Consider the following 12,947-nt stretch of genomic DNA (forward strand, 5'->3'; position numbering starts at 1 on the left):
CTGTGGGAGATGAGAATGGATGAGAGTAGAGGAAATTATTTTAAAGTTAGTTCCTATACCTAAGAAGGTCAGGAAACAGGATTTCCTGATTCTCTATGATGTATTTAACTGTCCTATGTATTGTTTTCTGGAGTCAATGGAACATAATTCCAGAGAGGATCCATTCCTCATAGTTTTGTACTTATCTTTACAGATGCACCTGGCTAAAGAATAAGAAAAGGGGGAGCAATCAAGTTATAAGTGTCACTTCACCCTGATCCATGGAAGAATAGTTCCTTCTATCAAGGGCTCTTAGATAGACCCCTCTGATGGGTCTCTGCCAACCCAACTCACTGGCCCTTGTCAGCATGCGGCACCTATAGTGGCTATCACCTGTGTTCCCTCATGGTAGTTAGAGTTACCTCTTCAGAGGGTGGATTAATAGAGACAGGATACAGCTAAGATGTAACCCTAGGCTGGTAGTCAGGGACACAAAGGACCCCAGAGACTCAAGCCTGATGGGCAGAGGGATACATCTGGAACAAAATGTCCCCACTATTCAAAAGCAAGATAGAGAAACTGAAAACAAAACAGGATGTGGTTACAGCTGAGCCTGTCCAGCTCCAGACACTGACTCCCCAGCAATGAGAATGTCACTAGTGACTAAAAGATGTGTTTGCAAGACCTTGTGCAAACTTCCTCATAGGCCAAAGAATATAAACCCCTAGACAACTTCCCTAAAAGCATTCCTGCTCAGGGACCCCTCGCACTGTGGGAACTTTTCTTTGTTTCAGTAAGCTTTCTCTACTCAACTTCTTTGTCCATGCTCCTCCTCATTATGCATGGTCCTGGGACATGAACTGAACCAGCCAGAACTAGTGACTCTGCATCAGGAGGACCCTGGAGGCTTAGTCCCTCGCCTCTACTTCCATCTTATCAACCATTCTTCACATCTTCCCAAAGAAGTCTCCTGAACAGGATGCAATTTCTTAGTCAACTTCTTTGTCTCTACATGGCTCATTTTGAAGTGGTCGGGCTGTGAATCATGGCATCAATTAGTTTGCTAAGATGACCACAGTAAACAACAGAGGTTTATTGTCTCATAGTTCTAAAAGCTGGAAGTTTAAGATATAGGTGTTGGCAGGGTTCGCTTCTTCAGAGGCCTCTCTCCTTAGTGTCAATGGTCATTTTCTCTGTCTTCACAGTCTTTCCTCTGTGTGAACAAATTTCTTCTCAAAGATCACTAGTCATATTGAACTAATTATCTCTAAAAACCCAATTTCTAAGCACACATTCTGAGGTCCTAGGGTTAGAATCTCAACATAAAAATTTTGAGTACAAGATATTGCACCTGTGGTCGGCGCCATGGCTTAACAGGCTAATCCTCCGCCTTACGGTGCCGGCACACCGGGTTCTAGTCCTGGTTGGGGCGCCGGATTCTATCCTGGTTGCCCCTCTTCCAGGCCAGCTCTCTGCTGTGGCCCGGGAAGGCAGTGGAGGATGGCCCAAGTGCTTGGGCCCTGCACCTGCATGGGAGACCAGGAGAAGCACCTGGCTCCTGGCTTCGGATGAGCACGATGTGCTAGCCGCAGTGGCCATTGGAGGGTGAACCAACGGCAAAGGAAGACCTTTCTCTCTGTCTCTCTCTCTCTCACTATCCACTCTGCCTGTCCAAAAAAAAAAAAAAAAAAGATATTGCACCTGTAACATTTCATACTGCTTCTTATATTTTGCCTCACTTCTCTTCTTCTCTAACTTGCCCTGGATTTGTACCTTCCAGATAAAGCATCAGTTGTTTTATCCTTGACACTAGTTCTGTTTTCAGAGATTTGAGCTAATACAACCATTTTTTATCCTTGGTACTAGTTCTGTTTTTAGAGATTTGAGCTAATACAACTGCTTACTACACATCTACAGTTTCTTTCCATTCTCATTCCCTTGCTCCCTCAACTGCAAATAACCAACATTTTAAACTTGGCCTTTCACTCGCATATTAGGTCTAACTCATATATTTTTCAGTTTCACTTGTTTCTTGAATGTTTCAAGAGTGTAAAACTATATGCCACCTTTTAACACATTTTCTTCTCAACATCATGTTAAAATTCATCTCTTTGATGTGAACAGCTGTAATTCATTAACTTTCACTTGCTGCAGAATATTTTCTTGTAAGAATTTATCATGATGTAAACCTTTTCTTGCTGGCACGGTTGTGTTGTGCAAACAAAGGCAAATGGCCAAGAGAACACATAACAGGGCCCCTGGGGGTTATTTTCTGGGGACACTCTTAGAGAAGGAGGCAGTAGGAGTGCAGCCCCTTTGTGGTCAACTTCATGTGTGGCACTAGGAGAAGTCTAACAGCCCAGCCTCAGAATCTGGGGACAGAGGGAGGCATAAACCTTGTTGGGATTCTAGCTGTATGATTATGGAAGCCCCAGCCGCTCCCTTCCTTCCCTTTATATGAAAGACATTGAGACAGAGACAGAGACAGGGAGGAGAGAGAGAGAGAGAGAGAGAGAGAGAGAGAGAGAGAGAGAGAGAGAGAAACCCCCCATCCAATGGTTCATTCCCCAAATGCCTGCAACAGCTGGGGCTGGGCCAGGAAGAAATCAGAATTCAGTAACTGAATCCAGGTCTTCCACATTGGTGGTAGGGACCCAAGTACTTAAGCCAATACCATTGCCTCCCAGTGGTGTACATTACATACATTAGAAAGAAGCTGGAATCAGGAGCTGTGTCAGGACTTGAAGCCAGGGGGCTCTGATATGAGATGCAGGCATCCCAATGTGTCCTAAGCACTATACCCAAAACCCACCCCAAGAGTAGTTTTCTTATCTGCATGCATCAAGTATTTTTCCATCACCAAGAATAGAACAAATCCCATTTCCCACATGAGATTAGTCTACATTTTCAGTTAATTCTACAAGAGTGCTTTCAATTATATACCCTGAAGTATTAACCATGGAAAAACAACCAGAACCCCAGTAATAGCCATCATCATTATCTGCTGTTTGCAAAGGAATCTATTTAGTCATCCAAGCTCTTCCTCTTGGTTTTTTTCCCCCTTGTTGAACAACATCACAGTGGAATGCCTCTTGCTATTGTCATCTTTTTGGTGTGCCATCTATTGGAGCGTAGAGTGCATGGGAACACAAGTTCTGCTTTCTTCTTTGCATCAACAAAGCACAAAGCACAATACCAAAGACTCAGATGAGCCCAATGTAGCAATGAATAAAGGACAATATTTTTAAACTGAACTTCCACATCTCAGACAAGCTCAGCAGCATAGCTTGTCTCCAAACCAGCAGCAACCGTATCCTCTGCGGCTCTATCACACATGCCCCTGGGATGAAGTTTCTTAGAATCAATTCACTTTAATCAGCAGCCTTAGCATGTGCACCCTTGGTTTTCTCAGATCCAAACTGCTCTCCTTCAACCTTATGTCATACAACTGGAATTGTCCCCATTTTACATAAATTTCTTGGCACATTTATGAGACCTGCCACCAGTAATTTTTCTATACTAATTTGAAACTGACTTATGAGACTTAAATGAGTTCTTTATAGACTTCTGAAGGTGCTTACAGCGCTTGAAAGTTTCTGTAACCAAAGTAGATGTTTTTGATGGCCAAGTTTTTTCAGTCATTACTTTCTACCATCTTATTACTTCAGTAATATTTGTTGTGCCTACTGTGTGAGATATATAAACCTGGCCCAGAAAGTTTCAAAATAGGGGCCAGTGCTGTGGCACATCAGGTTAAGCCACCATCTGCAGTACTGGCATCTCATGAGGGCACCAGTTCAAATCCCATCTGCTCTACTCCAGATCTAGCTCCCTGCTAATGCATCTGGGAAGGCAGCTGAGGAGGCCCCAATGCTTGGGACCCTGCACCCACGTGGGAGACCCAGATAAGGCTCCTGGCTTTGGTCTGGCCCAGCTCTGGCAGTTACAGTCATTTGGGGAGCGAACCAGTGGATAGAAGATCTCTCTCTCTCTCTCTCCTTCTAATTCTGACTTTCAAACAAATAAGTCTTTTTAAAATCGTTTCAAAATATAAGCTGGAGAACCACACTTCTAACAATATGAGTCAACACTGTAGATAAACAAAAGATCAATTAATCCCACCCACAATAGGGTTAAGGAGAGCCTTGTGGGGATGACTTTAGGACTCACTTTGATCACTGGACCCAGAGGATGTGTCCATCATCAGCATTTAAGAATCTAGCACTCTGTGATAAGTCGGAGGTTTAAGGAAACGCATCAACTACAATTCACTAGTTGCTAGTTAAAACACGCCAAATTGTATACTCTGGCATTTGTATGTCACATTGTCTGAATAGTATAATCCAATTAAAATCACGGGCCAGTCTCTAAGAATGACTTCAGTGGTACTCCTTCATTAAGGAGAAATCTGAAAAGGGCAGTAGCACTTCCAAGGAAGACACAGTATTGTAAACAAGGTTGTTTTAAATTTTCTCCCATTTATTTATCAAAGCATGGGGGGGGGCATCCAATGAATGACCTTTCAGCTTCAGCTTCAGCAAAAGCAACACAGTCTATTGGTTCTATATTTTGGTAAATATTCCTTTTCATAATTGGAATTTTCAAAATAGGCACTATTCTACATTATTTTTAAGATTTATTTATTTATTTGAAATATACAGTGAGAGAAAGTTAGAGAAAAGGGGGAGGGCTTCCATCGCTGGTTCATTCCCCAAATGGCTGCAATGTCCATGGCTGGCCCAGCTAGAAGCCAGGATCCAGGAATCTTATCTGGGTCTCCCACATGAGAGGCAGGAGCCCAAGCACTGGGAACATTCTCCACTGCTTTCCTAGGCACTTTAGCAGAGAGCAAGATTGGAATTCGAACCAACACAAACTGGTGTCCATATGGGTAGCCGGCATTGCAGGCAGAAACTTATCCTGCTATACCATTTCACCAGCCCCCATTATTCCTCTTTAAAAACCGTAGCAAATAGGCCGGCACCGCAGCTCACTAGGCTAATCCTCTGCCTTGCGGCACTGGCACACCGGGTTCTAGTCCCAGTCGGGGCCCCGATCCTGTCCCGGTTGCCCCTCTTCCAGGCCAGCTCTCTGCTATGGCCCGGGAGTGCAGTGGAGGATGGCCCAAGTGCTTGGGCCCTGCACCCCATGGGAGACCAGGAGAAGCACCTGGCTCCTGCCATCGGATCAGTGCGGTGCGCCAGCCGCAGCGCACCTACCACGGCGGCCATTGGAGGGTGAACCAATGGCAAAAGGAAAACCTTTCTCTCTGTCTCTCACTGTCCACTCTGTCAAAAAAAAAAAAAAAAAAAAAAAAAACAACGTAGGAAATATAGAAATGATTTTTTTGGGGGGGAGGTTCCACCTCAAGATGAGGATAGGAAACAAATGTCGCTCAGCCAACCAGAAGATGGGGCTGTGCCGATTTCCTGGGTTTCCACATAGCATCTTATTGAAGGAAGTTTTAGGGGATTAGAGAAGACATGATGATGATAAATCAAGCATCCAAGTACCTTCAATCATAGGCAGATTTTTGTCATTTCTTAAGTTCCAACTCAGCCAAATATTTGAGTAACTGAGATTTGTACCAGTAAAAAGTACATTTCCAGGTCAGACTCCAAAGAAGCCTTCTGGGAGAGTGACAGTGGGATCATTTTGTTGGATACATAAGACAAAAGAATGCGAAAATCCCTGTTGACCACTCTGATGCTTTTTGCCTTCGAGGTAAGGATGGAGTAAACCCTATTAGCACTGTCAAGAGTCGACATCACTGAGGACTGTGTGCTGGACTATCTGGAGGGTGAGTCTCACCAACATTCTCATAAAATCACGGTAAGCCTAGGAAGTTGATCCTATTATTACCCCTTTCCACAGACAGCTGAGGAGCAGAGATAGAGACCTTGTTTTGCATCACAGAGCTTCCACGTGGCAAAGTGGGAGAGCTGGGTTAGCTGACTGAAAGCCGAGCTCCAAACTGCTTCTGTCAGCTTGATGCCAATTTCCACAAGTCAAAGATTCCTAAATTCGAACTAATTCCCCAAATCTCTCCTCTCCTTTCTTGGACACTAAGTAGGTGACAGAGAATGTAGATCCAAGTAAGAAAACAGAAACTGACAATAGACTAAAAGCACAATTTCTCACTTAAGAGACAAATGTTACCTCATTAAGCTTCATTTTTAAAGCTCTCTCATGATTAAGATAATCATTTAAACAAAATTAAGACAAAATGGTGAAGGAGCATGTTCATGCCTCCTACAATAAATTATAAATCCTTTCCACGGTCTAGTCAGTGGAAGAGCATTTTCTCTCCTTTTCAGCATTTTTCTCCTGATATTCTCCCTCCATTTAATCATCCCTTCCCAAGCATTTGGATGTTTATAATGCCCCAAGCAAGGGAAGAAAAAATGATGAGAATATCGCTACCCTTGCCTGCAAGAAGTCTTTATGCCTTCTTCCTTTTTATATAACTGAGGCTTATTTCTTAAATTTCTCTTACAACTTCTGTCACAACTTTCCAGAGAAACATGAAGCTTGGTGAAGGGGACTGCTGTGTGGCAAGCCAGCTCCCAGTGTGACCTCCCCGGCCAGGCTGCTGACTTTTCCTCAGAGCAGTTACACAACGATCACCAACACACAGAAGAGAAGGTAGAGTTGGGACCCTCTTCACGGTGGCCCTGCAGGTTCTAATCCTGAACCTGGGTACCTTGGCAGCATGTGATGAGCCTAAGCAGCATTGCCAGAGAATGTCAGAGGGCTTGCAGCAATGATCAGGATACAACTGGAGTCCTGACTTAACAACTGACCCTATGCACTTTCTACATACAGGGAGCAGATTACATGTTCCAAGACCCTGAGCTGAGGTACGCTATTTTGTGAGTTACAGACAAAAATCCTTCCTCTCTTCTCATCAAACCAGGTCACAGGTCATCATTTCAGAAGGACTTCTGTGGTAGGAAATTCTCTTCTATACACACACACAAGGTTTGGGATAGACCCTTTCTAAAACTAGAGAAAAACGCAGTCCCATAGAAAATCTGAATGGGATATAATCCCTTTTCCCCTTCACTTTGTTAAACCTAAGTTTAGGGTCCCTTTTGTCAAATCAGCACACTTCTGCAATCATTGTGGCACAAAATAAATAGAACCCTTAAAAAGAAACAGCAACTGAGCAATTTCCAAATAATTATGTTGTAAATTATACAGTGAGAAAATCCTCTTTTCTTAATTCCATAAGCTATAAAATACCTGTTTTTCAAGTTTCTTTAGGTATTCTCCAACATGCACTAAGGTCACATTAGCTTGCCATATCAAACAAGGCTTTCAAACCTTTTTTCTGATAGGTAGAGTTATAGACAGTGAGAGAGACAGAGAGAAAGGTCCTCCCTCCGTTGGTTCACCCCCCAAATGGCCGCTACAGCCGGCGTGCTGCGCCAATCCGAGGCCAGGAGCCAGGTGCTTTCTTCCTGTCTCCCATGCAGGTGCAGGGCCCAAGCTCTTGGGCCATCCTCCACTGCCCTCCTGGGCCACAGCAGAGAGCTGGACTGGAAGAGGAGCAACCGGGACTAGAACCCCGTGCCCATATGGGATGCCGGCGCCACAGGCAGATTTAATCAAGTGAGCCACGGCGCCAGCGCCGGCCCCGGCTTTCAAACTATTTTAAGAAACACTGGCAAAGTCAGCTTTTCTGGACTCTACATACCAATTTCTCAGATTTTTAAATCCTCATCTCCCAGCGGTTCATATGAAAGCACAAAATTCGAGAGAGCTATATACTTAGTTTTCCTGTAATTCATACATTGAAGGCCAAATTCCCAGCGAGATGGTGTTAGGAAGCAGGAACTCTGGGAGCTAATTAAGTCATGTGGGTGGAGTCCTCTTGCTGGGAGGAGTCTGACTTTCTCTCCCAGCCATGTGAGAACAAATCTGCAACAAAGTCTGCACACCTGCTTGAGAGTCCTCACCAGGAACTGAACAGCCACTACCTCAGCCCTGGACTTCCCAGCTTCTAGAACTGTGAGAATTAAATCTGAAGCCACCCAGTCAAAGGTATTTTATTATAGCAGCCCAAGCTGAACACAGAGTACCTCCAAAAATGAATAAAAGCAACCAATAATGGCCAAGCCACAGAATGATCACACCGAAAGTAGTTCAATTCCTTTTTTATTAAAGAATTTGTGTATTTTAAAAAGATTCATGAATGTCTGAAAGGCAGAGCAACAGAAGAGAAGGAGAGGGAGAGTGTGTGAGATCTTCCATGCGCTGGTTCACTGCCAAGGTGCACACATCAGCCAGGGATGGCCAGGCAGAAGTCAGAAGCCAAGAACTCCATTCAGGTCTCCCTTAGGATGTCAGGAACTCAAGACGCGGACCATCCTCCATTGCCTCCCAGGCATTTTAGCAGGAAGCTGGACTGGAAGTGGAGGCAAGACTCAATTCCATGCACCCCACGGGATGCAGGTATCCCGAGCAGCAGCTTAACCCACTGCACCACGACGCCAGCTCTGCTTTAATCCCTCTGAAGACATTCACCTTCCACAGATTCTGCAAAGAGGAAGCCTGCAGTAGTCTCACCCCAAAGGAAATGATACAGTGATTTTATTAACAAGAATGGGAGCAAAATGTGAAGTACTGGTCTCTACCAACTATTCACATGCACAATAGGTGAAAATACCCAACTCAGGTCTACATCCCCATCCCTTTGTGCCCACTCTGGCAAATATATATATATATATATATGTATATATATATATATATATATATTAAAATGTGAAATAGAGATATACTTTCTCTATGGGGGATGAAAAACATCATGTAAATACCTCTGGGTTATCTGAAGGCCAGCAAACTGTAACAGGAAAACTTTAGGTCTTGGGGCCAGAGGTGCAGCAAGTTCTGGGGCTTAAGGGGAGCTATGGTTCGAACCTGATTTGGCTCCCAAGGTCAGGCAAATATTTAAACACCAATGTCATCAGTACTAGGAGGTGGAACCTTAACCCAATTATGGTGATTAGGAAGTGAGCTAAGTAGGTCATTAGTTGCAGGTAGGCCCTTTGGAAGGTCACTCTCACAAGAGCATTGGCTATGAAAGCCAGAGTCAGGCAGGGCTGTTCCCTCTGCTTCCTGGCTCACCATACTTGTTCCTCCACACACTGCCCCTCCGTTGCAGCCTGCTGCCATCATCGATGCCAAACCAACATGGCCACCCAATCAGGAACTGTGAACCTTCAAAACTGTACGCTAAATAACCTTTTTCTCTTTATAAAGTTAGTCTCCTCAGATATTCAGTATAACTGACTAACATGGGAGAGAACCAAAAACAGATTCTAAAACGCTGGGCTTGGCGAGGAAAGGACTGAGGAGTAAGAACTAGAGGGAGAAAATGGACAAATTGGACCTCCCAGAAGCAGCTGGGGAAATGGGAGAGCATGTGAGGTGCCAGTTATGGGTGATCCCCTCTTGCATTTAACCAGTGGGAGCATGGGTGCCACACCAGCCCTCCAGGTCAGACCCTCACATACAGAACTGGCTGCCAACCGCACCACCAAAGATTCCTGTATAAGGAAGCCAGTATAAAATTACCTGAGTCTGTAATCTCATTCTACATATAAACACAGAAATTTCTGCTTGGTTGCAATATGCTTTGGATTTTCAGGGATGCAAATGGAATAATCCATCAATCGAGTGAAGCCTGAACAGCGGTGACTAGGAGCAAGGACAGCAGAAGTCGGCTGCCTCGATTCTCATCCAGTTCTGCCATTAGTAGCTGCGGGCCTGTGCATAGCTCCGTCGCTTGTAAAATGGGAATGACGGCGGCACCCACCTCTTAAAGGTGGTAGGTGGGTAATGAGAACAATGCCAGGCACTTGGTAAGCCATTAAAGATGTTTTGTGAATACCTTTATCAAGAAGCGGCCACATTTTAGAAAGCTATATTATTAACATCACTCCCATTCCTGGTATTGAATTGTCAATGTGGTGAGCCTGTACTGATTTGCATCTATAGCTACCACACATGCACATACACACACACATATGTAGGAATACACATACATACACATATGCACAGAGTATGCGCCTTGCTTCATCATGCAACATCATCACTCTAGAGCGCTTACATATGAAGACAATGATTCCATTGCAAGATATTCGTATTTGTTTATGTTCCAGTTAGGACACTATATTGATCTGTATGGTTAGAGACTGGTTATATCCCTTGGCCATTTCAGTTCAGAATAGCAAAGGAGATGCTTTTATGTGTGAAGGTAAGCTTCACACACACAGGATTTTCACTGGAGGATTACAAAGTGAAGCTATAAAATATGTATTACAGAAGAGATGGGGGCTGAGTTGTGCCTGGCACGGTTGAAGGACACAGCTCTAAAGCACCCTATCAGGAAGTGTCCCCCTGTATCTTCGTGTGTTAACACAGGCCCATCATGAAACCCGGTGCACCATCAGGGCAAGCAGTTTCCATCCTTTGCTAAGAAAATCCATATTAAGCTACTGATAGATTTCAACAGAATTTTACACTTTTTTTAGCAGCAGTATATTTTTTAAACACAATTCAGGAGAAAACATTAAATAAAAATACAAACAAAAACAAAATTGCAGGGCGCAAAAAGAATGGGACCCCAGAACCTTCTCTGGTCCATCTGAGGGCTTCAGGGGAATGGAGTCTGAGAAGCACCAATCTGGTACAGTAGCTGAAGTTGGGCACTGCTTCTAGCTGTTAAGACGGAGTCCTGAAAATTCATTTTGATGATGGTCAATCAATTCACAAGTGGCATTTGCTCTACAGAAAGTGGGTCACCCTGCCAGTCAAGACCTCTAAAGCTTTGAACTCAATAAGCAGTGGGATTACAGGTACTAGGAACCCTCCCCTAAGTTCAGACAGAGACAAAATGTGCTGCCACTCCATGGTGGGCACAAAGCCAGCTCAAACCGTCAAGTGGTAAGGGCTGGCTCTCCTCATCTCCCTGCTCATTCCCAGCCCAGGGCCCTGTGACTAGACACTCTGCCCTCATGTCCTGTGGTCGGCCCCCAATGAATCCCACACTCCAAGTCTCTTCTATCCCTGTCTAACACCCAAGGATCCTGCCTGCAATGCCCACATTTCCACTGCAGTTCCTTTGGAGGCTGATGGCCAAGCAGCCAGGCTGTATTCAACCACATTGCCTCGAGTGACTGCTAGCCGCTTAAGCCCCAACAGAGGCATTGAAGAGCAGGAGGTTTTCCAGTGCTGGTGAATTTCTCATGGGTTGAATTTCAGGCAGTTCAGCAAAGGGAGGGACTGGGGGCTAGCCTACCAGATTAGCCTGGGAACATTCCTCGGAAAATTCACCAAATGTGATTTTACTCTTTACACACTTTCTGAAGCTCCTCGATTTCTAATCCGTAAAATCCTAAAATGCTTGTGAGGGTTTATTCTTTTTTTAACAACCATGTCCATGCTGGCAACAGCCATGGTGGTTACCTATAAGTCTGACAACACCTTGAACACTCATTCTTATTAGCTTCATATATGACACAAAACAACACTTCAATTACATGTGACTAGAGTAAGAAAAATATACAACTGTATTTAAAACACTTAAATTAACAAGATAGTACTTTTCCATTCTAACAAAATATCATACATTCAGTTTAAACAAGAGTTAATATCCAGACACACTTTTTCAAAATACCTGATGCTAGTTGAAAATTAGTGACCATGAGGTTTTCCAAGATATTTCTAGTAAGAAAAATGTGCACAATTTTGGAGAACTGCAAAGGTTCTTTTCTGGAAGATGGACACTGAAAAGGTCAAAATGCAAACTGATGTATCTCTCATAAAACTAAATCTCGATGCTTTGCTTTTCTGAATGATACTTTGGCAGTCAGCAAGTCTGATAGCTTCTTTTCCCTTAGAGAGGACAATATATAACAACACAAAGGACCACACACTTCTTTGTGTATGGTCACAAAACGTGCATCCATGTATATCAAAATGTATCCATGTGTTTCTGCATTAATTGACCTACACAGAGACTGAATTCCTCCAGTATAACCAAACTACACGTATACCTCAGCTCTGAAAGTATCAGTCGTTTGACACCTGTTATGTAGTCAAAGCTGCTACACTTACAGATATGGAATACAGCTTCAAAAATCAAACAAAAATGTTTCCTCCACTGGCTCTTTCAGGTAAAGAAGTTGGACCACAAACCAACACATCTGTGTGACAGACAACTGTCCCCAATCTCAATACCCATACACCCCTTAAAAAAAAAAAAAAAAAAAAAAAAAAAAAAAAAAAAAAAAACAAGGAATGAGGCCCCTAGTTTCACACTGGCCATCACAATTCTGGCCAAGATGCCCGCATTTATGGAGTGTCTCCATGTTCCGACTCCAGGGAAGCAAAAAAAACCACCACAAAACAGAAAAAAGCAGACCCTACCCACCCACATCCCTCCTTCTGCCTCCACAAGCCAGCACTTTAAAGATCCTCTGGATTCGTTGCCATCCAATGACTTCGAAATTCTGAGACGGGCAGTCTCCAACTTTCAAACAGAAAGAAAGAAAGGAATCGCGTGAGGTCAGGATGTAATACTGTGGCTGAAATCCGCAGGGCCCAAGCAAAGAAGGCACTTGTAGCGGGAGACAGGTAGGCGTGCGAAGTGCTCTCAGTGTGTCAACAGTTTCAGGCGCGTGAGCCAGCTGCCCAGCACGGACCGCTCCGTGGAGGACTTGGCTGCCGAGCTGCCGGATTTCTTTTTGGTCCCCTCCTCCTGGAATGGGATGGTGGCGCTGCTGTGGAGATCCGAGTTGATGTAGCACCTGCTCCCGCGGATGTAGTCTGCACCCCGCACCAGATGCCGCTCCGTGGCGGGCCTGGAGAAGCGGTAGGAGGGAGAGGCGCTTTCTTCAATGATGGGAGGAATCCGCTCGTTACTGAAATACCGGCAAAGAGCTTCTTCCCCTGTTTTCAGA

General features: G+C 44.3%; 1 protein-coding gene across 4 annotated transcripts in view; it reads right to left on the minus strand.

Annotated features, from left to right (window-relative positions):
• Window positions 1–8,164: 8,164 nt before the first annotated feature.
• The window catches only part of CNKSR3 (CNKSR family member 3), a 100,938-nt gene continuing 96,155 nt past the window's right edge, over window positions 8,165–12,947 (minus strand). Inside the window, exon 13 of one of the 4 annotated variants that reach the window (XM_062186955.1) lies at window positions 8,165–8,389. In XM_062186955.1, coding sequence (XP_062042939.1) covers window positions 8,328–8,389 — 62 coding nt within the window. In that variant the 3' untranslated portion in view covers window positions 8,165–8,327. Of the gene's footprint in view, window positions 8,390–8,423; window positions 8,521–12,271; window positions 12,937–12,947 lie in introns of those variants that run through there. The other 3 variants (XM_062186956.1, XM_062186954.1, XM_062186953.1) reach the window with 3 other exon arrangements.

The sequence above is a fragment of the Lepus europaeus genome, chromosome 3, assembly GCF_033115175.1.
Source record: "Lepus europaeus isolate LE1 chromosome 3, mLepTim1.pri, whole genome shotgun sequence".
Taxonomy (NCBI): domain Eukaryota; kingdom Metazoa; phylum Chordata; class Mammalia; order Lagomorpha; family Leporidae; genus Lepus; species Lepus europaeus.